General features: G+C 44.4%; 1 protein-coding gene across 4 annotated transcripts in view; it reads left to right on the forward strand.

Annotated features, from left to right (window-relative positions):
• Window positions 1-24,937, forward strand: part of CASTOR2 (cytosolic arginine sensor for mTORC1 subunit 2) — a 130,679-nt gene that overhangs the window by 80,088 nt on the left and 25,654 nt on the right. For 2 of the 4 annotated variants that reach the window (XM_082294558.1, XM_082294559.1), the window contains exon 3: window positions 17,262-17,484. The exons of the other annotated variants lie outside the window; for them this stretch is intronic. In XM_082294558.1, coding sequence (XP_082150684.1) covers window positions 17,388-17,484 — 97 coding nt within the window. In that variant the 5' untranslated portion in view covers window positions 17,262-17,387. The remainder of the gene's footprint in view (window positions 1-17,261; window positions 17,485-24,937) is intronic. 4 annotated transcript variants of the gene reach the window in all.

The raw sequence follows: 24,937 nt of genomic DNA on the forward strand, positions 1-24,937 counted from the left end.
TGTGGAAATGCTTTGATAATGTAACAGGCAAGGGCCATTATAAATAATAATAATTGAGGTAGTTTCTGTCCCTCAGGATTCCCTATTACAATGGGTGCACTTTCAGCCTACAGAAAAATCAGGTCTGTAGTGGAACAGATTGGAGATTATGGTGGGAAAAAATACCCTTTATGGGAAAAGTTACATAATCTTTTAAAAATACCATATTTTAGCATTTAATCTTGCACAGGATTAAGATTCACAACATCAAGGTTACAGTCATACAGTTAGGAAGTTAGTGGCTCCATCTTCAAGTCTTGTTTGAAATGTAATTATTTACTCTACTCTTGTCAGTTCAGTGAAATCTTGTCTGAAATACTGTCTTTTCAAAAAAAAAAAAAAAAAGAAAATACCATTTTTGCTGTTTTGGTTGAAAATGCGGAAGGAATTGTAAACCTGAGTCCAACTGCATTGGTTCTTCTTTTGTTATTCTTATATTTCTGTGGGTGTGGCTTTTCAGTGGAACACGCTACCTGTGTCCCCTTGCTGGCAGTAACCAGAGCCAGCACCATTGCCTTCGACTGTCTGGGCTAGGTCCTCTCCACCCCTGGCTTGCAGAATGTTGGGGTTTTAGTTTAGTCCTAGTTTTTTTCTGTTAAAGGAATTTTCCCCCCCATACATGTTGGTAGGGGAACAAAATCGCTGAGTACTTCAGGAAAACAAAGGACTTGGCTGCTCTTTTTGTTTCACCTGGGGGCTGTGGGCAGTTGGTCTCAGTGTTCAGAGAGAGAGAAGCTGCTTGTTCTTTTTCGGCCGTTTTTCTTTCTGTGGAGAAAGACCCCAGGATCCCCAGCCCACCTTCCCTGCCCTGCTGGGAGCCGGGCTGTGACCGCCCTGCCCCGCCGCTGCTTCGAGCCTTCGCTGCGTTGTAGCCCTGCTTGCCCTGCCTGCCCAGACCTCCGGGGGGTTCCCCGCTTGGATACACCTCGTCTGCCAGCCGGGATTTGTGCTCCTCCCTGCCGCTCCAGCCTGCTGTTCCCGAGGGTCCGGCCGGACACCGGGATCGGCTGCCCAGGGGTTTGTGAGGCCTTTGTCCCATCCCTTCCCGGGATCCCGGGATCGGCTGCCCAGGGGTTTCTGAAGCCTTTGTCCCATCCCTTCCCGGGATCCCGGGATCGGCTGCCCAGGGGTTTGTGAAGCCTTTGTTCCATCCCTTCCCGGGATCGGCTGCCCAGGGGTTTGTGAAGCTCCTTTGTTCCATCCCTTCCCGGGATCCCGGGATCGGCTGCCCAGGGGTTTCTGAAGCCTTTGTCCCATCCCTTCCCGGGATCCCGGGATCGGCTGCCCAGGGGTTTGTGAAGCCTTTGTCCCATCCCTTCCCGGGATCCCGGGATCGGCTGCCCAGGGGTTTGTGAAGCCTTTGTTCCATCCCTTCCCGGGATCCCGGGATCGGCTGCCCAGGGGTTTGTGAAGCCTTTGTCCCATCCCTTCCCGGGATCCCGGGATCGGCTGCCCAGGGGTTTGTGAAGCCTTTGTTCCATCCCTTCCCGGGATCCCGGGATCGGCTGCCCAGGGGTTTGTGAAGCCTTTGTTCCTTCCCTTCCCGGGATCCCGGGATCGGCTGCCCAGGGGTTTGTGAAGCCTTTGTTCCATCCCTTCCCGGGATCCCAGGCCGCCAGTGCCGCGTGCTCCCCGAGCTCGCTCCGGAGCGCCCCCTGCAGGCGCGGGGGAACCATCGCACCTGCCCTGCTCACCGGGAGCCGCCAGCGCCCCTGCCGGCTGCGAGCGGAACTGCACCCGAGGGGAAAGGGCCCGACAGCCGAGAAGGCTGGCACTGGGTTTGGGATTGTTTGCTGTCACTGCCAGAGTTATTGCTGTTTGTTTGACTGGTTATACACATATAGATATATACAGTAAAGAACTGTTATTCCTATTTCCCACATCTTTGCCTAAAAGCCCCCTGGATTTCAAAATTATAATAACTCACAGGGAATGGTGTTGCATCTGCCATTCCAAGGGAGGCTTCTGCCTTCCTTAGCAGACACCTGTCTTTCAAACCAAGACACAGAGTCTGTGAGCAAAGCCTTTGCCAGGAGTTTTTGAAACACAGGGGAAGTTTTGTCAGGAAGTGGGAAATCTGCTGATTTCCGCAGTTCCTGTTACTGGACTATCAGAGACAAAATCCTCAGTTCTTTTGGGCTGTGGCTGCCATTTGCTCGTGAAGCAGGGTGAAGAGAGGCTGGCCATGGCAGTGCTTTCCTGGCTGGGAGCAAAAAGCCATGGATGACAGATTGGGAAGGACCTAGCTCTTGATCATAGCACAGAGAGGGCATCAAGGTCCCTACACTCAAGAAGCAATCCTACTCAGGACAGATGCACCCAGAGCCATGCTTTGAACACATCCTGAGCCAAACTTTTAATCTTCATTGCTTGTCAATAAAGAAAAAAGCCAATTTCTGCTCCCTTCTTCATTTTCATGAGAAAATGTGAGCTTTTGGAGATTGGATCTGGTTTTAATTTTCCAGGTTTGCGTATTATTAGTGATGTGCTATCCTGTGAAGAGGAAGAAAAAGAGTAGCCTGATTTCCTGAGAACTGACCAGAGCCTAAACTGGATTTGTATTCCCAACCCAGCTCTCCAGTGAGAGTGGACATAATGATTATTTTTGGAATCTACCATACTATGTTCCACGTTTTTAGCCAAACATAATAATGATACTTTGTTTTTGGAGTGTATTCATACTTCCTCTCTTACGAGACCTCTGTGAGGTAAAAATTATTTTCTCCCACATATGAAGAAACTGGTAAAAAGGAGACCAAATTACTTGTTTCAGGTCACATACATACTCTGTGGGACAAATCAGATTTTGCCTTAACTTGGAAGCCCAAACTGGCATCTGTTTATCTGCACTTCAAAATCAGACCTTATTTACCAGTGTATTGCAATAACCTGAATATCAGTTTTAAGACACTACTGTAAAACTGTAGTTTCCTCATGATCCTCCAGGTAGTCGGTAGCGAGTCCATCATCCCTCTGTGTCCATGGCCAGGTGGGAGTTGTGCTCTTATATTACAACAGCTTTTGTATACAGACTTGGCTTTCCTGTGTAATACCTTCTGTTGCTGGGTCAGTGTCTGGCCTGGCAAGAACTTTTTCTCTTAAACTCAGACTTTGGTAATAGTCTGAGGTTTTTGTTTCTTGCAACAGAAATCAGAAGTAGAAAGCTAAGAAAGGAGGCTATCAGAAACAGATTTTCCAAGTGGACATTTTTGTGCATTTCACAGACTGCACCAATCTCATTGGAAATGCACTTCTCCTTTTTGTTTAATTCTTAAAAAGTCAGTGTAAAAGTATAACCAGCTTAGTTTTTAGATTGCTGACAAAGTTACAAGGATTGCAAGAGGAGAAGTAGTTGAAAATGAGATGAAAGCAGGGATTTCTGTATAAGCATTTCCTTTTATCAGTCCTTGATTGCTCTCTTAGTAGACACTTGCAATGGAGCTCTTTCCTCAGGAGGTGCTGCTGCTTTTAAGTGGTGAGAGGGCAGCCTTCTGATATATGGATTTGCAAGTTCAGCATCAGTCCCTCAAGAAGGATCAGTGTTTGTTATCCTATAGCCTGATTGAAAACAATAGTTGCATGCCCTAGTTAGATGATGAGTCTCTTGGAAAGCAGAGGGGATACTTGTCAGAGTCAGGATTTCAGAGCTGGACTATGTGTTTGTACAGCTTTATTTAATTCCAAGTTACCTTTGGGTTATTTAATTTCCTGACAGCTGCAAAAACAGTGTTCTCAGATAACCATGGCTTCTAATTAGGCAATGTGCCTAAAATGGTAGAATGTTTTATTTGACCATGACACTAAAGTTTTGTATGCAGCTTGGAGATGAGAAAGTCAAGCAAGTTGGTCTTTCAGCTTCCTTTGGCAGAGCTGTGTCTCTCTGTGAGCCCCAGTGAATAATGCTAAAGGCATGCCTGCTCCTCTGCCCCTGCGCTTCAAACACTTCTCATTGTTTTGGACTGTGTCACCTGTGAATCTTCCTTTCAGCTGGAACCACCTTCCAGAAATATGTTTTATCAGCACAGCAGGACTAACACGACTTGCATAGCTGAGGCTCCAGAGCATTCCAGGGACACACAGACAACAAGAAAGCAGGTGAGATATACCTGTAGCTGAGGGTTGTAGCTCCTTGGGGATTCTATTACACTGCATAGCTGCCCAGATGTTGCTTTTATGGCTCATGCACTTAGTACACAATCAGGCAGTGATAGAAATAAACATACAAGTCACCTATTCTTCCAAATAATTTATTCAGTTTAGAAAGGGTGTTAGAATCAGGTTATGTTAATTAGATCCTTGTGCTTGTAAAAGGTTTATGCTTTGGACTGTACATATTGATGATCTCTAAATTCCCTCCTGTGAGAGCAAAAACTGGCTGTTGGGGGGTCTGTCACCTCCTTTAATTCTTAGACATCCCTTGAAGTCTTGAATCTAAAAGAAAATAGGTAAGTTTTTTCTGCCATTTTGCTCCCTATTTTAATTCTTTTCCAGAGCTCATAATTCCATTTACATTCCATAACACTTCTTACCATTGCAGAACTTTTAAGTTCTTTGTTTAAGATCCTGTTCATATAACCATGATGCAAAATTGCACTCTGATAAATCAAATGCCTACTTAAAAGTTTTGCAACTTCAATTAGGCATTTGCTAACCTGCAGTCAGAGTTCATCCCTGCCTTTCAGCTGAGGACTATTTACATCATGTCCTATACCACTGACCAGGGGCTCTTCAGAAGATTTCTGTATAGATTCTCTATAGCCAGTTGCTTTTAGGTGACTGGTCATGCTCAGATACCGTAATACAATGAAAGAGAGATTACTGCATCAGTTGCAATGTAAATAACAGTGAAAAATTATTCTCTGTAATAATCTGGCTTTACCCAGTTTTTTTGAGGTGCTGGTCTGTTTGAAGGTGCTGTTGATGTTGGCTCAGGTGGCTATATGAGCAGTGCCCATGGGTTGTCCTCTGTGTAAGATCAGAAGGGATAGAAGATGAGCAGGAAGTTTTTATTCTTCTTTCCCTACTACAGTTCCCTACCAGTCAATAACAGGGATTCCTGAATTACAGGTCAAATCTGCATTACCATATTTAATAGCTATCAATATACCAATCCACCACAAAGTTGTCTAACCCCTTATGAAGCCTCTTCATTCTTTTGGTCTCCATGACATCTTCTGTCAGCACTCTGATAATTTCATTTGGTTTTAGCTGTTGTCTGTTTGCACTGTAGCATGATGATGTCTGTGGTCTTACTCAGTTCTCCTCCCAACAGTTCTTAAGGATCTTTGAGCATCAACTTCTTGTTTCTCAAAGAACTATCCACAGTGTCTCCAAGACTCTTAGGAAAGAGGATAAACAGAGCCGTAATAAAAATACAAAATAACATAGGTTGTGCCAAGTTATCCTGCAAATGTTCCTCCATTGAGAACTGACTGCTTACTGTTCTTTTTCTTAAAAGTCCAGTGGAAGATCTTCGCTTTCTAAGACAAATTCTTCCTTTTAATGAGCTGTTTCCCAGTATATCTTCCCTTAAAATCCCATCTCTGACAGCTGTATTATAGCTATAGTACTCTTGACAGAAAAAATCCAGTTGATTTTCTTGTGATAGAGAAGAATAAAATTCTAAAATAAGAACACTTAATCCCCAGAAGACAAATCAAAAGAATTACAATATGTTTGGGTTCATACCTCCCTCTGTCTTTCCCCCTCCCTCTCTATGAATGTGCTTATCAGTTTGAATCACATAGTATATAAATCCTAAATCCTTACTAGAATCAAATTTAGGTGTAAGATGCAACATGCTTCTTCACAGATGCAATTAGCTTCCTTCAGAGTAGCATAAAAACTCAGGTATATTTTCCTTCATAATCCTTCTCCAAGATTTCTGCAGACCATCTAGGCACAGTAGTAAACACGTTCCCAGTTTTGCTTGTCTGTTTTTCTTTTGGGTTTGCTCCCTCTGGGATTTCCAGCATCGTGTTTTACCAAACATTCTCATGTTTATTTGACAAGATTTACCAACCCCCTTTCAGGGCTCCAACTTTCCTAATTCCACATTTATTGAATTTTTACAGTTGGAAAGAACTATATCTCCACAGTCACAGTCTGCATTTATTGTTTGAGTTGGTTTTGGAGTACATGAAATTGAAGAGGTTGATAAAACATGAGAGGTGACTTTTCAAGGACTGGCAGTGTCAGCAGCACTGGCATTGCAGCTGACAAGCCCTTGGAGGGTCCCCAGAAATCTGATTTCTTAATCTTTGTGTCTTTCACATCGATGAACAGATTGCAAGCACTAAGTAACTGTTAATCTCTGGAGCCCTGCTAAAGTAACTGTATCTGCAAGGTATTTATTTCACAGTTGTTTTTCTTTCCTGCTTCCCTGGTGTTATGAATGGATGATGTGGGTTTAAATAACTCCCTGCCTTTTGCCCAGGCCTCTGGCAGCAGGCAGTAGTTTTATTGAGGTGGCACCCCAAGACCCACTCTCGTTCACAAGTTCTTTAATAATGGCTGATTCAGTCTATTATAGAATTAATTATTTATTTAATAGACACAAAACTAATAGACATAAGACTTCAAAAAGACTACTACTACTACTACACAGGAATAAGACAAAAATAGACAACTAGTATTACATGCAGGGTTAAAGGTACCATTAATTTTACAGCTAGTGAAGAAATAATATAACAGGATCCAATGTTTCTTACCATCCAATTGTGATGGAGCACACATCAAAATCCTTTCCCTCAGTTTCCAGAAAAGTAACCCCAAAGTTGCATCCAAGCTTCAGAGAGAAGTCATCCCTCACGTTCCCAGGGAGTGTGTAAGAGACTTCGGCCTCTGTGCTATCTGTAGTACTTTTATAGTGTAAAGCAGGCCTTTTGGTCACCTATGTTTTTTTCTTTTATCTCTTCCTATATATGTTGTCCATACCAAGGTGTTAATTCTTGGTTAGGCTGGCAGACCCTTTGGTGCCAGGAGATACCTGCTGGGACTTGCCCACCTGGGTTTCTCTCCTACCTGCACCAGCCACCTGTGGTGGGGAGAGGGGTGATATGCCCTGCCACACCTGGGCTTGGTTAAGATGTTTATTTACTGAAATGCTTTGAGCTGAACTTGTATACTTAAGAGTTGCCAATTTAAATATATATAAATATATATATAAAGCCTGTGTATGTTAGTGTATATACCTATATTTGTATATGTATCTGTTTATTCAGGGATACAGAAGAGGTTTAAAAGAAAAAAAATTTAGCTCCTCTTTTTCAGAAACCTGTCCTTAAACTCTAGCTTAAAACTGAAAAGTATATTGGATTTTCACTGTATCTTCCAGGACCAAACCAAGTTTTTCTGTAGTTGGTGAGTTAAAAAAGCAGCTCACACATGGACACTGACATCCATAAGTGAGGCAAGCTCAGTAGTGCAGGGAATCTTCAGCAGCTAGATGACAGGTTGTGTCCTGACCTCTTGAGTACTGTTGTCGTACCGCTAAAATCCTCAGCTTTTAAGTTTGGTGAATTAGGTGTTTTATTTTGTTTCTTTTGAAAAGTTAGAATTGAGATTTTGGAGAAATGGGATGATAATTTATGTGGACCATCATGTGGGTAGACCTCTGTTGGATGCCTGTTCTTGCATTTTAGCCAGTGAGCAAAAATAAAGTAGCCTCTTGAACAAGCTCTGTATTGTTTGCAGCAGACAGGAGTGCCTGCTCTGATGGATGTTTACCATGGCTGTTCATGCTCTAAACAGAGCAGAGATTATTTTCCCCCCAAAATTCATTTTTAGAATTTGTATAAACAAATTCTTGACCTAGATGAGTACTCCCAACATGCCACAATGTGCCTGGTTTTAGTGGCTTGTATGTACCTTTCTTTACAAGGAAATGTATTTATGTATCCAAGAATCAAGGACAATCCATGCAAGCTTCTCAGATTGTCTCAGATTACCACCCATTTGGATAAAAGGAAACCACAAGTTGAAACCAGTTTGCTCTCAAAAGTGCAATCTGTGCATCTCATAAACATGAAGTTCAAAGGAACTGCAGAGTGTACTTCACTGACCCCAAAGGAAAATGCTCTTGAGAACAGGAGGTTTAATAGCTCTTCATGGAGTAATGGCTGCATCTTTATGGCATTTGCACCTGCTTAATTTTAAGCATATTAAGCTGGGTTTTAGCAAGCCACTTGCATGCTGAACATGGCTTAAATATCCAAAAGATGAGGACCCTTTCCTGTCCTGCCCCATAGAAGTGGGGAAAGGCAAGGCAGGTGGATGAGCCTGATTCTTCACAGTGGGGAGGAGAAGGGTATCAGCAGATGTCTTCTCCACATAGGAGTCTCCTTGGGTGGCTGGGTTTGACTTGGGTTCTCTGACAAAGGGCGTTGATGTTCTGTTGGCAGTGCAGAACACTGGATTTGGAGCAGGGCTCTTTCACACAAGGCATGTGCCTGGGGTACTCACTGCAGAGTTTCAGATGGTGTTTTCACTGATTCTCAGTCCTTACCCAGCTGCTTTAAAAAGTCGCTTCAGCTGAGAAGTTTCTGGAGGGAAATTTACTAGGGAAAAAACAGCCTGTTCTAAAGAGATTCCTGTGGTTGAGTTCAGTAGGGTTTTGATGGACTCTTCTAGACTGGGACGCTTTTGTTGTCAGTTTTAGTTAGTTGGGCTCCTGACATAGGGTGCAGTCTGCTTCCTTGTTTGAAACTGGAAAGGTGATGCTTTGAAAGCAGTTAGTGGAAAACTGGGTGAAGGAAAAGAATTAAATACTGCTTTTCATCTGCTGCTTTATGTGGGTTTGAACTTTTCCTGTTTCTTTTTTATTTTTTTTCCTCCAGGGAACTCAAGGCAGCTGATCTCTGGTCCATGGCTAGGTCTCCTAGCCTCTGCCACGGCATAAAGAATGATAGTCATGTGGTCCAAGAATCAAAAATCTGAAAGGCTCTTGTGTGTTTACCAAGTACTTTTTTTCCAAGTATCTATTGCACCTCAAAAGTGTGTGACTAAGTTCAGTTGCTGAATAGTGACAATAATATGAGTTCTACAGTGGATAGATATGCAATAATCTATTGTTTTTATCCCAGCTTCTTTCTTCAATTCTAACAATGTGGTGTGGATTAGAGAGTAAGACTGATTTGGCCTTTTTCCTTTGAGGTGAGTGAAACAAGGCAGCTGCTTGTCAATATAACCCTAATTTGACCTGATCTTCTCCAGCTGGGTGAAATAGTGGAGTAAGAGCTGGAGTCACTGATACACTGCGTGGGTAGTGCAACCACTGAAAACATCGAGCTTAGCAGGTTGGGAAGCACTTAAAGAGAAGGCACTTGTACTCAGAAATGCGAGAGTGAAATAGTGTAGAAAATTCTGTCAACTAATGGTCTGAAAAATATTCAGCAAAGGCTATTTTCTACCCTTACTTCTAATTACATCTTATACATTAATAGCCTGAACAACTGGAGGGAGAATCACACACATTAATGTCACAGTTCACTTGGGATAATTTGTTTTGCAAGATAATGAACTGTGTTAGCAAAAGTTTAACACTTGCTTTAGGTGGGGCTCACAGTTCAGCCTTCTGGTAACTTTGCCAGGGTTTCTCAGTAAAATGCCCATGGTCTTTGACTAAATCTCTGTGAGATTCAGTTATCTTGGAGGAAGGTTATGCTGTGACTTTCTTCAGTTATTTTTTATTTTGTTTAAGGCGTTCGGAGGAGAAGCTTGGAAGGAAATACTGCAAAATATTGACAATTACTTTTTTTGAAGAGCTTTAGTCCTCTCATGGCATGGCTGTGGAGGTGTCTGCGTGAGAAAGTCCCTTCACTTATTAAAGTCATTCAGCCCAGGTGGAGGTTTGTGCACCCCAGAGTTTTTCAGCCGCAATGTCAGGAGTGTGTCACAGTTTTACACTGCTTAAAAGCCAGGCATCCACGAGAATCGTAACAAAGGGCTCATGAGTTCAGATTAGAATTAGGAGAAAAAATACCTTAAGGGCAAAACAGGTTCAAAACTTAAACAGTATAAAGAAAATTTATTATTAACAGAGTTAAAAGTTAAAAGGGTAATAAGAACTAAAATAAACCTTTAGAACATTTTTTTCTTCCCAGTCCTTCCCTCTTTCCCACCGACAACAACAGGGAGACAAAACATGGGGTTTTGGTCAGTCTTTCACTTTCTAAAAATCTTTCTTCAGTTCGTTCAGGGAAAGAAGGGTCTTTCTTCTGTTGTGCCGTGGGGTCCTTCCCACAGGAGATAATTCTCTGTGAATTCTTCTAGCGTGGTTCTAATTTTCATGAATAGCAGTTCCGCCCGACCTGCTGTAACGTGAGTCAGTCCCATGAGCAAAGCAGTCTTCCCAAAACTGCACACTGTGGGTCATTTAGTTCATGGGGTGTCGTTTTTTAAGGATAAGTTGTTCTAGTTTGGAAACAAGGGTTCTCTGTCTCTGGAAGCAAGGGTCTTCTCTCTCTGTTCGAGTTCCTCACTAGATTACAGCTTTGTAGCATCCACTTGCTCTGGTGTGAGTACTCTTTCTCATGGGCTGCATCCCCCCATAGACTTCATGGATTATAGGGAAACAATTTGTTGTATTATAGTCCTCACCACGACTTAGAGAGAGATTTCAACTCTTGATGCTTGGACCACCTCCTCCCCCTCTCTCTCTTTTCACTGACCTTGGTGTTGCTATGTTGGTTTTCTCCACATGTCCTCACTTTCTCCTCTTTCTCCTACTAAGAAAAAAAACCCCTGCTGTTCATAAGTACCATTGTCAAGAAATTCCACTAGTTCAAAGATTTCTGTAGGATTTTTGCAGCGCTGAGATGTGTGGGGGAATTACTCGCTATGTTTTCGTCACTAGCCATGTGGTCCCCACTGGCACCACATGGGCGGTGCCGGTCGCTGCAGTGCCAGCTCTATTCTGAATCGCCCCAAACTGGGCCAAGAGACACTTCCGAGACAAAGTCCAAGAAACAGGTATTTGCTTTACTCAGCGCCGGGTGCGTGGGAGATCAACCCTCCTAACACGCACACCCCAGGCACGCGGCAGACTACAATATATGGTCCATTTCATGCATATTCATTGTTTTCCCTAGAAAAGGTGTGGTTGTGCAAACCATTTCTCAGCACTCGTTTTTATCAGGAGCACACGCGGAGCGCAGGCCCAGGGCTCCCTGGTGGTCGCGCTCAGGAAGGCTCGGTGGTCATTTCGATGAAGGCTGAACGTCTTCCTCGCTCTGCACTTTGCACCTTTTTTCTCTAGGCATGCACAGTCTCCTGTTAGCTGTTTCAGCAGTTTCTTCACTGGTTTTAGCAAGCTTTCTCCTACATTTTTGCAAGCTTTGTTCCCTATCTCTTGCCAAGTTATTTGCTAACATCTACATTGGTTACAATGTATCTTATTCTTGCCCAATTACGCCCAAGTACAATTATTTTTAACCCTTTCAATTCAGCACCTCTATTCATGCGGGGCGCAGTTTAAAGGAGAAGCTCTTGCCGCTTCTGTTGGCAGCACGGCTAGCTAAAATGGGCCATGCAAGAAGTGCACTGTGAGCCATTCCGAGATGGCGCCGGCCGCGGCCGCTCGGCCCCAGCCGCATGGCCCTGGCCATTCCCAGCGTCAGCCGTGTGGCCACCCCTGGCCCCAGGAGGTCCCTGGCTGAGGCACCTACCCGCCCCTCATAAGAAAAAAAAAAAGAGACTCTGCACGCATTTTTTCCCTTCTTAAATATGTCATCACAGAGGCGTTACCAACTCCTCTAATTGGGCCATTAACATCGTCAGAGTCTTCAGGGGATTGGCTCTGCTGGATGTAGTAGAAGCTTCAAGCAGCTTCCCTTTCAGAAGCTGCCTCTGTGGCTTTCTCCACCCACCAAAAAAAATAGACTGTTTTAAACTAAGACAGAGTGACATCAAGTCTGGTGGGGTTTTTGCAGTTTGTAGTGCAGCTCATGCTGGCAGGAGATGCTGTACCCTTGGTTGTAGGGGAGGCCTCAGTGGTGCAGTTGGGAGCAGAGATCCTCGGGGGTGTGCAGGAGCAAAGGAGGTTTCTGACCCTGCTGTTACCAATACAAATCAGCGGAAGAACCGGAATAAAGGTATAAATAATTAGTCTGAGATGGTTGGGGACAAATCTGTGAGAGTGGCAGTGATGGAGATACAGACAGGCTGGTTGTGTGAGGGGATAAATCTAGTGTCAGGGAAGATAGGGTACAGGGTCAGTGGGGAAAACAAGAAAAGACAAAAAAGAGCAAAAGATGGACATAGGAACAAGGAGAATAGGAATAGAGTATGGGGTTTGAGCTGTAGAGGGTAACTGGGAAGGGGAAGGTGGGAGGAGGGAAGAGAAGAAAGAGGAACAGACTGGTGGGCGTTGGGTTTGTGGGTGAGCAGAAATTGGCCACCTAGAGCACTTGCTCCTTGAACTGCCCACGAGGATGCTCAAAGCAGCACCTGACAGACAACAAAGGGTGTCTTTCATTGCAGATCACCTCAGGGCAGTGGAAGACGCCAGCTGCATTTGCAGTGCATGGGGCAGGAGGATGGGCTGACTCTAAAGCAGCAGCATGTGCAGCAGGCCATGAAGCTCTGATATGATTGCAGATTTTCAGTGGCTTTCAGTACCCAAGATGGTAGTTGTACTGGTTTTGTTTCTGAGCGATTTGTTTAACTATTACTAAAAGTGCCTGTGGTTATTAAGGTCTGTGGTTATTAAAAAACTCGGTTTGCCTGTGCAGATTTACCTCCTCTTGTATGTGTCTCATGAGGCATGAGGCATTCAGTTGCATCATTACAGGCTGCTGCTTTGAGCTCCATTACAGTACCCAGAGCTCTGGCACTGGGGTGGCACCTGACTCAGTGGTGAATGTGGCTGGGGCTGCAGACAGCCCTGTCCTTCCCACTGTGGGAAGCTGGAGACTAAATAAAGCAAATGGCAGGAATAGAAATACTGGTTTGATGATAAATTGGATTGTGTCCCTGCCTGTGACAACCTCTGTTTGGCAGCCTCCCACCAGCAGAGCACTCAATATTGCACCACTTTAAACATTTTCATGTATAAGATAAATCCTCAGTTACCATGCCAGAGTGGTTGAGTAAAGGAGGCTGCAGGATGATGATTTGTGAGTTGTCGGCAAGGAACCACCATTTTCAACACCAGATGCTAAATGAGTCTTTAACCTTCACTGAGGGGCTTGGGCACGTGCATTAGTGCTTTACTTGGTTTGCAGCGTTGCAGGATGAGCTGTTCCCACTGGGGACTGACCAGGACTGTGGAGCATGATCCCTGACAGACGATGGATGCATTGCTTTCCGAAATTCCAGGCTGTCATGGGATCTGCAGTAAACTGACCCTATGGAGAAAATGTACAGATAATGTCCAGCTATATTGAGAAGAAGGATCACCCTTTTCATCAAGGGCACAGGTATAGCGAAGTTATAAAAGCTTAATAAATAAATGAGTAGATTACTGATGATTAACTCAAGTGCAGATTGCTTTTACCTGTTTGAAGGGCCATCCATTCCACACATGGAAGAGATGGGGCTGCAACAACCTCATATTTAGTGTTTTCTTGCTCTCTTTCATCTTCAAGATCAGTGGGGAGTTCTGGGAGTGGAGAGTCATCTCTAACTGTGTCTGGTTCAGAAGTTTAGATTTGTTTACTCTAAGGAAGAGGTCATACAAATCCAGTGCAAACACAATGGCTTTGTTCTGCGAGATGCTTCTCTTCTATGTTTTCTTTCATACCATGCTGTCCCGTGGCTTTTCACAACAGTGGGGCACAGCAGAGCTGAAAAAGTTATCTATCCTTTTGCTTCTAGCACCCAAGATTTGGAGGTCCAGCTCTAATTCTTACAAATTAGAGGTTCGCTGTGTCAAGGCAGCACTTCGGGAACAGAACTGGGGAGGACAAGCCTGAAGGCAGGAGTCTAAGCTGAAGGCATGCCAAGGTGTGAGGTTGCTCCTGGGGCTGTGTCATGATCCGGTTTTCAAGTTATTAGAAATACCTCTGCCCGAATTAAGGTGCAAACAAGACCATATGCCAAAGTCAATAGTATTTTTATTTAATAGTAAATTAAAGAAAGGGTTTTCTTTAATAGCAAATATGAGAGGGAGAGGAAAAGAGAGAAAAAGGAAGAGAAAAAAGTAGAAAAGAGGTGTGGGGACAGAAAGAGAGACAGAATAAAGAAAATATCACCATTCCATGGATCCCAAAGATGTTCCATTGATCCTCTCCAGCTGGTCTTTTTGGTGGTGAAGGTCCCTCGAAAAGCATAGAATCCGATGGATTAATATACGTTCAGGCCAGGTGGGAATGCCCAGGTACCTCCCCTGGGGCGGGGGCCAGGCTCTTGCAGCAGACTCTGGATCTGTTGCATCATTTTGCATCACATGCAGTTCTGTGGTGCAAAGCCTTAGGAATGCGTCCGGGGAGCACTCTGGGGGGGTCTTTGATGGATTATGACACCCCCTCAGCTGCCTCTCACTTGCATGTCCTGTGGATGTGGCCTGTGGGGTTGGGGGTTCCCCAGCTGGGCCAGTTTGTGTAAGGGAGGATGGGTGTTCTGTGCCTCTGACCAGAGGTCACACCATGGACCTGAAACCTCCCCCCCTCCGCTTGTTCGAGGGGGAAGTCTGTGGTGTAAATCTGGCTTCTGTGGGTGGTGGTCTCCCCACCCAAAGCGCAGCCAGAGATGATTTTCGGTGCAGCTGCTGGGTTTGGCTTTCTTGTGGATGCATTCCTTTCCCTCAGCCCTGTTTGTTTCTCCCTAGACCTGAGATGATTGCACAATAGCATCCCCTTTATCTTATCTAGGTGGCTTAACTCACCATCCAAAGTTCCAGTCAGGCATCTTCAAGGAGGCTTCTGTGGTTGTAGCTTCTTTATACAGTTTTTGCTATAATGGGCAAAACTACTTCATAACAATGTTTAAGGCATGAACCGTTTCATTCCCTGACAAGCTGTGTGCCTGTCTGCCCACAGACTGACCAGCTGTGAGAAGGAAGGAGAGGGTAAAGCTGGGGAGCAGGGTTTTAGTCTGCATCACTTTGTAAGCCTCCTTCTCTGGAACATCCATCACCTCTCTCAGTCAGTTCTTTCAGAACTTGTGTTTATTCTGAAGATGTCTGTTTTGTTTCTTTGCTTGAGAGCTTGTACTGAGTTTCTGCTAAGCCCTGTCATGGGACTGACTTTTGCTTTTGATTGCCTGCAGTGTACAGTGAAGTTCCACTTTGGACTTCTTGGATTATGTCTGAAATGAATTTAAACTATTCTTGTCTCTACTTACCTTCTTTGCTTTTCTTTGCTTCTCATGCTGTGAAAGCAGACAGAATGCATTTTTGCTTATATCCATGGTATCTCTGGATTAGATGGAAATGTAAACTCATGGGGGCAAGAAACACCTCTTGGAAAAAAGTGCAGGGCCCTTTGGAGTACAGCTGTTTCTGCTCCATTTAGTGCACGTGATCAGTAAAATCTTAGATTAAAAACTTATGTCGTGCAAACATTTAAAACCAAACTGCATGTTATATCAACCCACTCTCAACTGATGAGGCACACTGAACATCTCGATGGCTGCTTTTCTGCTTGCTCTTTTGTTTTTTATAATTAGCACTTCACCTTCCTCTGCAGGGTTTTCCTTTCTCCAGCTGGTATGTCCTGCAGGGTGGGCAGGTAGAAGCCAAGCCATAGTGGTGCTTCTGGCTCAAGAATAGGCCCTTCCAGCCATTCTCTGGGCTGTGCCTTGTTCTGCTTGAGGATTTCGAGAAGCTGCAGAAGTGACTGTGGGGTTGAACCCCCACTGGCACTGTCAGGGAGGGAAGTGGTGGCTCTGACAGAACAGAAGAGTGAGTTTGCTGCCTGCTCCCAGCCGAGCAGCAGTTGGTTTGCTGGGCTCCCACTGGGCCCAGCACTGGGCAGCCTACTCCCCCAGGGCCCCTGTCCTGGCTCCCATGTTGCAGGGCTTTTGTACTTCTGAAGTGGTTACTGCTTTGGCAGAGTTTAGATGAGCACTGCTTGCCCATTTTCTTTCATACAGACCAATCTGAAAAACCTTTTAACTGTGTTATTTTCCATTATAGAGTGGTTTGGGTTGGAAGGAACAGATCATCTTGTTCCTCTGTTTCTCCCTCTTTCTAAACATTTGCATTTCTGTTGATGAAGATTTGCAGTAATGCAGATATCTCTTGATGCATTCCAGGATAGAGTAAACGTTCTGTGGGAGAAGTTATTTTCTTATAATCATTTATTCCCCCAATTTGAATGGAAAGCAACATTTTACTAATCTTTTAAAACTGTCAGCTTAATTCTGTGTTTGTTACCAGTGTAAACTCTTGTCTCTGGAGCATTCTGGGCAATTTGCAAACAGAGAAGTTAATACATGTTGTACTCAGCACAAGTAGGCAGGGGCCACTAGGTTGGTGGAATGTCACCTCTCCTTACCTAGCCCAGGCAAATTTCAGCATACCTGGAGTTGCAGGTGATGTTAAAGCAGTCTGAGAGATGCTTCTAGCAGCTTGCATCATGGACTGTGCAAAACATGTCATCAATATGCTATTAAAGAGGCTGCAGGCTCTGTATTGCTGGGTGATTTCAGATAATGCATTAAATACAATTGGGAATGATAGGGCTAACTGGTGCTGCCACAGACTGGCTGTATTTTATCTGAAGATCTTTCAACTGTGTTTTTTTTTGTCTGCATGGTATATATTACAGATGTACACAGCTCTCATCACCAAACAGTGACAGCAGTGCACTATGTGAGTGTAGGAACAGGTGGTTATTCCCTGGAGATTCAGTTGTAAAAGCTATGCAGGAATTAGGAGCAGGGCATATTGTTTCCATCTTTTAGATGGAGAACTGGGATCCAGTGAGATGCTTTGCAAGATGATCTGTGGCAGACACTGGTCCCAGCCCCCAAAGCTGGTATTCTGTGCCCCAAATGGAGCTCCTCTTTGCTGAAGGTTGTTTAAAAATACATGTCAGTGAAACAGAGCTCACAGGCCTCCTTGGATGAGTGCCCATAGCTAATTACTAGAGATTTCAAAGTGAAGTCTTTCAGAGTGTCTGTCTGATTAATGGTTCATATTTTGCTGATCTGAAACTTTTTATTTTATTCTTAAATTTAATACATGTTACTTATAAAGTTAAATATGTTTTAATTCCATCTTAAATCCAGTGGAACAATCTTTACAGTGGAGTTGGCTTTTTTTTTTTTTTGCACAGCAGCAGCAGCATGTTTGCAGAGGCTCGTGCTTGGACATGCAGCTGGTTAGTAGGATTCTTCACAGTCCTGTTGTATGCACTTCCCTGGAAGTCTCTTAAAAGTAAGAAACCAAAGAGCTCAGAAACACCATGGAACTGAACCTCAGTGCATTATGCCGCAAGGCTATGAGGGATAACCCTGCTGCTCTCCCAGGAGAGAGGTTTGGTATATCAGGCTGTCGCAAAGGTATGTGCAGAGAGGCTGGGTGGGAATGGGAATGCATGTTTGGGTCCACTGAGATGACCTTGTAGAGTCCAGCTGGTTTCCCTTGGCCAAAATTTGAGTATGTCAGAGTGAAACCTGATTTTTACAAGTTCACACAGTCTGTATGCTGCTCCCTTCCTTTTAAATTAAACATCCTTTTCTTTCCCCCAGGCAGGAAAACCCCCAGGCGCGCTCCCATTGTGGCTGCGCTGTTTGGGGACAGGCTGTTTGCTGCGACTCCGGCACAAGTGCTGCAGCAGCAACTGCAGTCGGTGTTGGATAAACAGTGCCCCTCCATCTGTTCAGCTGTGGATTCCTGAGGATGCCTTTTCCCCCTGCTTTGCATACGTGCATGAGGAAGCGCCATCTAAGCACAGCCATGCCGCAGGGTTCATTAACAAGGGATTTAGCAGTTGTGCTGTTTGCCTGGAGAGCTTTGATCTTGAGAAGGGCACTCAACAGCAGCAACACCACTGCAGCCATATCAGGGGCCTTTATCCCAAGCACCTGGGGCTGGAGGCTCAGCAGGGAGGAGCTTTGAAATGAACGAGGACTCTTTCTCCTGAGAACCATGAACCTTTGTCTCAGTTAAATGTGTATTTGCTATTTTCCAGTGCTACAAGTGGTTGGTTATTGTAAAATCCCTTAGTGGTTTATATTGAGGAGAAATCTATGACAAATGGAAGTACACCTACTGCTTTTGACACTTGTTTCTCTTAGTGTTTTCAGTCCTGAATGGCAAATGGACTGTATTCTTTGTGGTTAGCACAGACTACTTGCAGAGGAAGTCTCATGCATTCATGTCTTCACAGCTCAAAACAACTTCTCAAGCCAGCTTTTCCAGCAAATTTCCTCTTTCTGAATTTAATTGTTGAACATCATAATAGCTAGATGGCAGAAGTCCACAAAACAAGGCCGTATTCCCCATGTAATAATAAAACTTAGTACATTTGGTAAGTTTTTGTATGCTGTTTCTTGTCCCCTAACTGCACTACTTTAGTCCAGAGCTAACACTGTCATGCCAGCTAATTCATTTTCATCTCTTCTGCTTCCTCTTTGTCCTGCTTTCTTGGGCTTTTGCTCATGTTCCCAGGAGCAGCCCTGCCAGGCTGGGCTTCCACGTTGGGCTGCAATCGCTACCTTCAGAGCGCCACTCTCAGTAGTGGGGTCTGCTGTTGCTGCAATAGCATTTAGAGCCAAGAAGTCTCTCTCTGAGCTGACATAGTGCTCTCCAAGCAGCTGCATTTGTTTGTGTTTTTTCCTTCTCCACTCTCCCAGGGTTGTTTTTGTTCCTGTGTGTGACACCAGTGAAGTGCACAGCACACTGCCTTCCCATCTAGGTAGTCCAGGGTTTGGTTTATTTATAAACCATGGAGAGCATGAATGGCATTTCCAGGTTTAGGGAGGTGGAAGAGAGAAACAACAGAAGGGAGCAACTTGCTAGCTAAGAAGAGATTATTTGTCAGATTATGTCTCTTGCTCTTCCTGGAATCAGGTCATTTGTTTTAGAGGGCCAGAATGAGAAAGGCAGAAGTCCTGGGAGTGCTGTGTTTGTCAGGGAGGCTCTGTGCTGGGATTACAGAAGCACAGAGGGCCCTGGCCTGAGTTGGCAGGGTGACGTGATATGGGAGCTTGTGGTGTGCCACTGAACTGATTTTATTTCTGCATTCAGAGGCAGTGTGCCTGCTTTGGCTCTCTTTAGGTTCAGAGATAGGAAATGTAGGAAAGGAAATATTTCTGGCTTCTGGAAACTTTCTTCTCCCTTTCATGTAGCACATAGTTTGGAAGCAAAAGTCTTTGTTGCTCTGCCAGTATGGCTGATAAGAAGAAAAGATAAAAATATGCCAGAGAAGATTTTGAAGGAGCACCAACAAGCAATGATCTTACCAGCAGATAAAAAAACCCTTCAGTTTTTCCTCAGCATCTCTTATGTAGTGCTTCTCCCCCACCCTCTTATTTTTGTCTTCTGAACTATCACTGTGAGATAGAGAAAAAAACAATATTGAGAAATTTAGTGTCTGCAGAGAATCACAGCGTGTCCCTTTAAATTTCAGAGAAGCCTTAGTGGAATTTCTATTCTGGGAATAGTTAATTCTGTTTGAGGTTGGGCAAGAGAGAAGTGCTCACAGGCTTAGTAGCAATATTTTTACTCCATTTGTTTTTTATCTTAAGGATTTGCCTGCCTCATTTGATGGAAAGTGCAGTTACTGATCAATCCTCCACTAAGGAGAAGGTCTTGAAGAAAAAGAGAGTGAGAGAAACAAAGAAAAAAAACCAAACAAAAAGCACAAAAGACAGTATTTGTTGCTGTAATGCTGTTATATAATAGCCATTATGTAATGTCTGTTGGTGCCAACTAAAAATATACTGGAAGATAACGTCCAATCCATTGAAGCATTTAACTAGCATCATCCCAGGGTTTCTGGTTCTGGATTCAACCCCTTCTGCAGATGTTGAGAAGAGCTTGCAAGTCCCCCAGGTAGCACAGCAACCTGTTCTTTTATTCTTCTTCTTGTCCACTCTTGTTTTTTTTCTTCTAACTGGAGTTTTAGAAATGGTAAATCCCTCTTCAGGTCACCTCTCTGCACACCCCACTGACCATGCCATCGGTCCACACAGCCTGTCTCCTAATGCTTTGTTCAGCTGAGTTTTAAATGGCCATGGCAGATACTGGGTTTCAGGAGAAGCCGAGCATAAAGTGTAGCAGGGATTAGATTTTGCGGCAGCCATTGAAAACTCGACAACTTCATAGGTAGTGTTTTACAGGAAGTTGTTCTCCTGTAGCTGAGCTGCAGCTAAAAGTACCTTGCCTTTTCCGTCCTTAAGCCTTCCTTTGAACTGCCAGCAGGACCTGCCATCATGCCCAAATGCTCACTCCAGCTACAGTTGCAGAAATGGGCACCCCAAGATGCCCATACCCGGCCCAGGTGTGATGCAGACCATGGTTTGCCCTTCCTCTCTGTAGCACAACGTCGATGTGGCAGTGCAGAACCTGGAGTACCATTTCCAGAGGTAGAGTGGGCAGCCCGGGCTGACCAGTGCTGTGCGATGGAAGTGCCTTGGCTAGGGCTTGAGGGCAGTGGCAGCCTCTCTGGGGAGGGAAGTAGACATCAGCTATGGTGCCCTACACAGCTATGGTCTCCTTGATACAAGGGAACATGACAGGCTACTGAAAGTGACCCAAGGAGGAGCAGCAGGGAGGTGACCCAGACAGCAGCAGTGAGTGGCACCGCTAATAAGGACCGTGCAGGGTTTCTTGATTTCAGCAACAGAAGCCTAAATACTCCTGGCTGAAAAATTCATGAGCAAAAAAAGTCTTTGTATCCAGGATTTCAGTCTGCACAGAGCCTTACAACATTGTAAATAACACAGTGTATCACAGAATTGTGTGAGTGGTTTAATTAAAGGCTCATGGTAGTACTGGGGGAGGGTAGTAGACGTGTTATCACCAGAGGTGAAGCTGAGCTGTGGTTGAAGCAACTTCACACAGGGATTCAGAAAGCAGGGTTTAGACTCCCATCTTGTGCTGTAATTGATGTAAAGCATTGCCATTTCTTTTCCTCATTGTTGATAAGTCATGGTACTGTTCTGTACCTAAGCACTAAGACTGTGATGCTAGTATCAATGGCATAAATCTACATGCAGGTTTGTAACTGTAGTAGATGCATCCTGGTAACGAACAATGGTCAAGGAGACTAATGGCTCCATTGCAGGCATAACAGGAAAGAACAACTGTCCACACCCTCCAAAATCGCTGTTCAATCCCCAAATGGGATCAGCAAGGGGTTTTGTTTTTCAGAAGAGCAAAGGTTTAGTCTGACTTCAAGACTTACAGAGTATTTGTTTTGCATTAATTTACACGAGAAGCATCTCATGATTACATCCACACATGCATTATATACATCAAGTGACACATCCTTTAAACTGCAGAAGAAGTCATTAGTACCTATCATAGTTATTGCTGTTGCTATTGCTTATTACAGGAACAGAATGAAGTGGGAGTGCAGGTAACTCCTATTTAAACTTGATTTCTTCTGCAGGAACAGAAACGTTGACGAACTAATGACGGGAACCAATGGTGCTTTGTGCGTGCATTGGCTACAATTCAGCTGCAATGACAAGGGCAGTTATGTTGTGTCAAGTGTTAATAAGGGGGAAATCCTCGTAAGCAGAACTAAGATTTTACCCAACAAGTATTTTTGTCTGCTTGCTTTTAACTGAAGCAGCCTACATTCTGCCACATGAATGTGCTTCATGTCCTAGCTCCTGGTCACACGAAGGAAGCCTTTCTGCTGGAAGATGCCTATGCAGGAAGGGCAGGGGGTACTGGGTTAAAGCAGTGGATCAGGACACAGAAATCATATCATGTGTGATCAGGTGTTTTAACCTGGTTGTGTGTCGATGCTTGTCTCTGGCAGTTGTTGAGTGATGTGGATGCTTACTCAAAACCACAGCAAATTGGGTGAGGGATAATTGTTTAGCACTCTGGGATACAGATTTAGGACTCTACAGACTGAGGCCAGCATGATTTGCCTTCTCTGGGGTAAGATATGGTGTACAGTGTTTATTCTTTTATTTGTATAAAGACAGAGAGAGAGCCTATACAAAGGCTTTTTGGTGAGGTGTATGTGAGTAGAAACCACTCTCCATTTTCTTGTGTTGGATCACAGGTGGCAGACAGGTGGAGAGGAAAAACGTAAAAGCTTTCGTAAAAAGAGGCAGTGGATTTACTGCTGCCTTGCTGGTCCAGCCAAGCACAGTTAGAGCAGTACACTCACTTTGGTGCACTTCCCTTGGTGACATCAGCAGCATATTAATTGAAGACATGACCTTAAATTTTTTAGTGCCAGGAAAAAGCTGGAGGTCTGAAACCTTGAATAGGTAACAAGATTCACTGTCCTGCACATGCTCCCCCGTGGGAAATGAACAGGGGCAGCCAGCATGGAGCAGATACTGGACCATTGGCTGTTCTTGAAAAGCTGGAAACCATTGCACTGAAGGTCCTCAGTGTGCTTTTAATGGGGGCAGTCTGGGGAGTTGGCTCTCCTGCATCATGGTTATATGCTTATGGGCAAGATGTATTGAAGAAAGCATTCATTACATTCTGAATAGGCACAAATAAACCAGGTGGCACTGTATCAGTGATACTGTTGTGTGGGATTATTACTTAAAACAGTGTTTCATCTGGAAGCTCTGACCAGGTCTCTGACTGGAAATCAGTTGGGTTTGTTATTATGCTTATGTTTTAATTGTGCTTTCCTTTAAACATCTTTAGTCTACATCTTGCATTAAAAATCCACTTGATTTTATGGAGAGAAGATGTCCTGGCTGTTCCTCCTGTACAACTGTTTCACCACTAAATATGCCATAGCCATTAAATCGCCCCCTGCAGTGACCTGCATATCTTTAAGCATTTAAATGACTTCTGTAAATTAGGCTTTTAGGATTAGTCATCATAGATTTGCAGCATCATTGGTGTGTTGCCAAGGACCCCAGTTTTGTCACCATGACTACTACCGCAGGGTTACTGAGAAACACAAACTGCAGGGAAGTTTATTCACGTGGCAGAATGTGAGTGGGTGATGTTGCACCCATGACAGCCAGAGGAGTACATGGTTGTTTATATCCAGCACAGCCTGGAGGTGGGCCTCTAGAGGGGAGATGCTGTTGTCCATCCAGGGAAAATCACCATCATACTTATTTCTTGTATTGTCACTTGTGTGTGTTCAATAAATAGTGTGCTTTGAGAAGATTGGGAGGTGTGTGCCTACTCTCCGAAATGCTCTAATCCTGTGGGGATTACCCCTTCCCAGGAAAGGCAGTCCTTCACCATGGGGTGTGAAACTGCAGGAGAGCTGATCCTGTGATGAAGTAATTGTAATGATAAAATCCTCTGGTACTGCTTAGTGAGATGAGTAGTCAGGAACTGTCGTGTTTGGGAGATTTTTTTTAAACCTGAGTGCTGAAAAACAGAATGCTGTGGTTTGTCTCCAGTGGGGGATATCCAGCCCATCTCTTCTCTGCTATTGCTTCTTTAAATATATGCCTGCCTTGTGCAAGGGGAAGCTCCTGACCCCTGTATTCATCTTCTTCAGACATTTGGGAATTAAGTCTTTAGAAATAGCACTGCTGGAAACTCTTAAGTGCCATCTCTTCCAGTTGGGTGCTCTTCTATTGTTTGAAAACCCATCCCCATAGCTCTCCTCCACCTCCTTCCACAGCATCTTCTTGGACATCCAACATGTATACATGAGTTTACCTGGGAGCTCTTGAAGAGAATGTGCATTTGGTAGCATCATCTGGTGTGTTTTTCCCTATACTGTTGATATTCGTAGCTCTTTCTCATGTAGTTGTCTCTTGTTCCTCAATATCACCTGACTTGTTTTGTAGCAGCTCAGGACCAAAGTTGTCCTCCTGGCTGAATCTCCTGTATTCTGGTACATGTCCTGGACTCTCCTACTGAATCCTTCAACAAAACTGTGCCAGAAATCATCAGTTCACCAGCACCTCATGGAAGAAGGGTCTACGTTTTGAAATGTCTTTTACAGTTCTTGGAGGGAGAAGGAAATGTAGGGAATTGTTCTTAGCTCCCCATCAGCTCTATAGGCACTTTGTCCTGCCCAAGGCTGGAGTGCTGATAAACAGGCTGCCCAGCACTGTGCTTAGTGCCAGGCAGGAGCAGAGCCCCTTCTCAGAGGGTGTTTCTCTTCATGCATGAATCTGCCTTTTCCATCCCATCCCATCCCATCCCATCCCATCCCATCCCATCCCATCCCATCCCATCCCATCCCATCCCTCTCCCCATCTTCTCTCACAAGAGCTCCTCACAGCTCTTGTAGCTGAGCATCTCTGTAAGCCTGGCTGCCTTGTCTGAACATAGGATCCTCCCTGTGCTGTTCCACCAGCTTGCCATCTTGGCATGAATGCCAGAGTGGGTTTTTTTTGTTTTTGAAAGAGATTCTTTGAATTCAAAACATAGCAAATTCCTGGCGGAGGCAGCTGATGGATTATGCTCTGTGAGGGCTCTGTGCCTGGGACTTCCTCTTCTGTGGTCCTTCCCTGACCTTCCAGCAACAGTGCCAAAAACCTGTTGTGGGTTACAGATCAAAAATGTGTAAGTAGAATAAACCAGTTTGCTGGGGTCAAAAAGGGGACAAATGCTTCTGATGCCAACTCACATGTGTGGCCTGAAGACAAACTGTCTGTCTGATAAGCCTGCTACTCCCTGAAAATGGGGCTGGTCAGGAGGAGAGTGCATAGCTGTGTGCTTACGTGTTCTCTAGAAGAGCATGTCTGGTGACGCACACAGCTACATTACACATTTGTGTGCCAGTAGACCACCACAACCCAGCTGCTTCTTCCATCTGGAGGTTTCCCACTATAGATCATTCTGGTTTCCCTCCTACATTTTGGTTTTAGCTCTAATTTCCCACAA

This window comes from Coloeus monedula (genome assembly GCF_965178545.1).
Source record: "Coloeus monedula genome assembly, chromosome: 20".
Classification (NCBI taxonomy): Eukaryota; Metazoa; Chordata; class Aves; order Passeriformes; family Corvidae; genus Coloeus; species Coloeus monedula.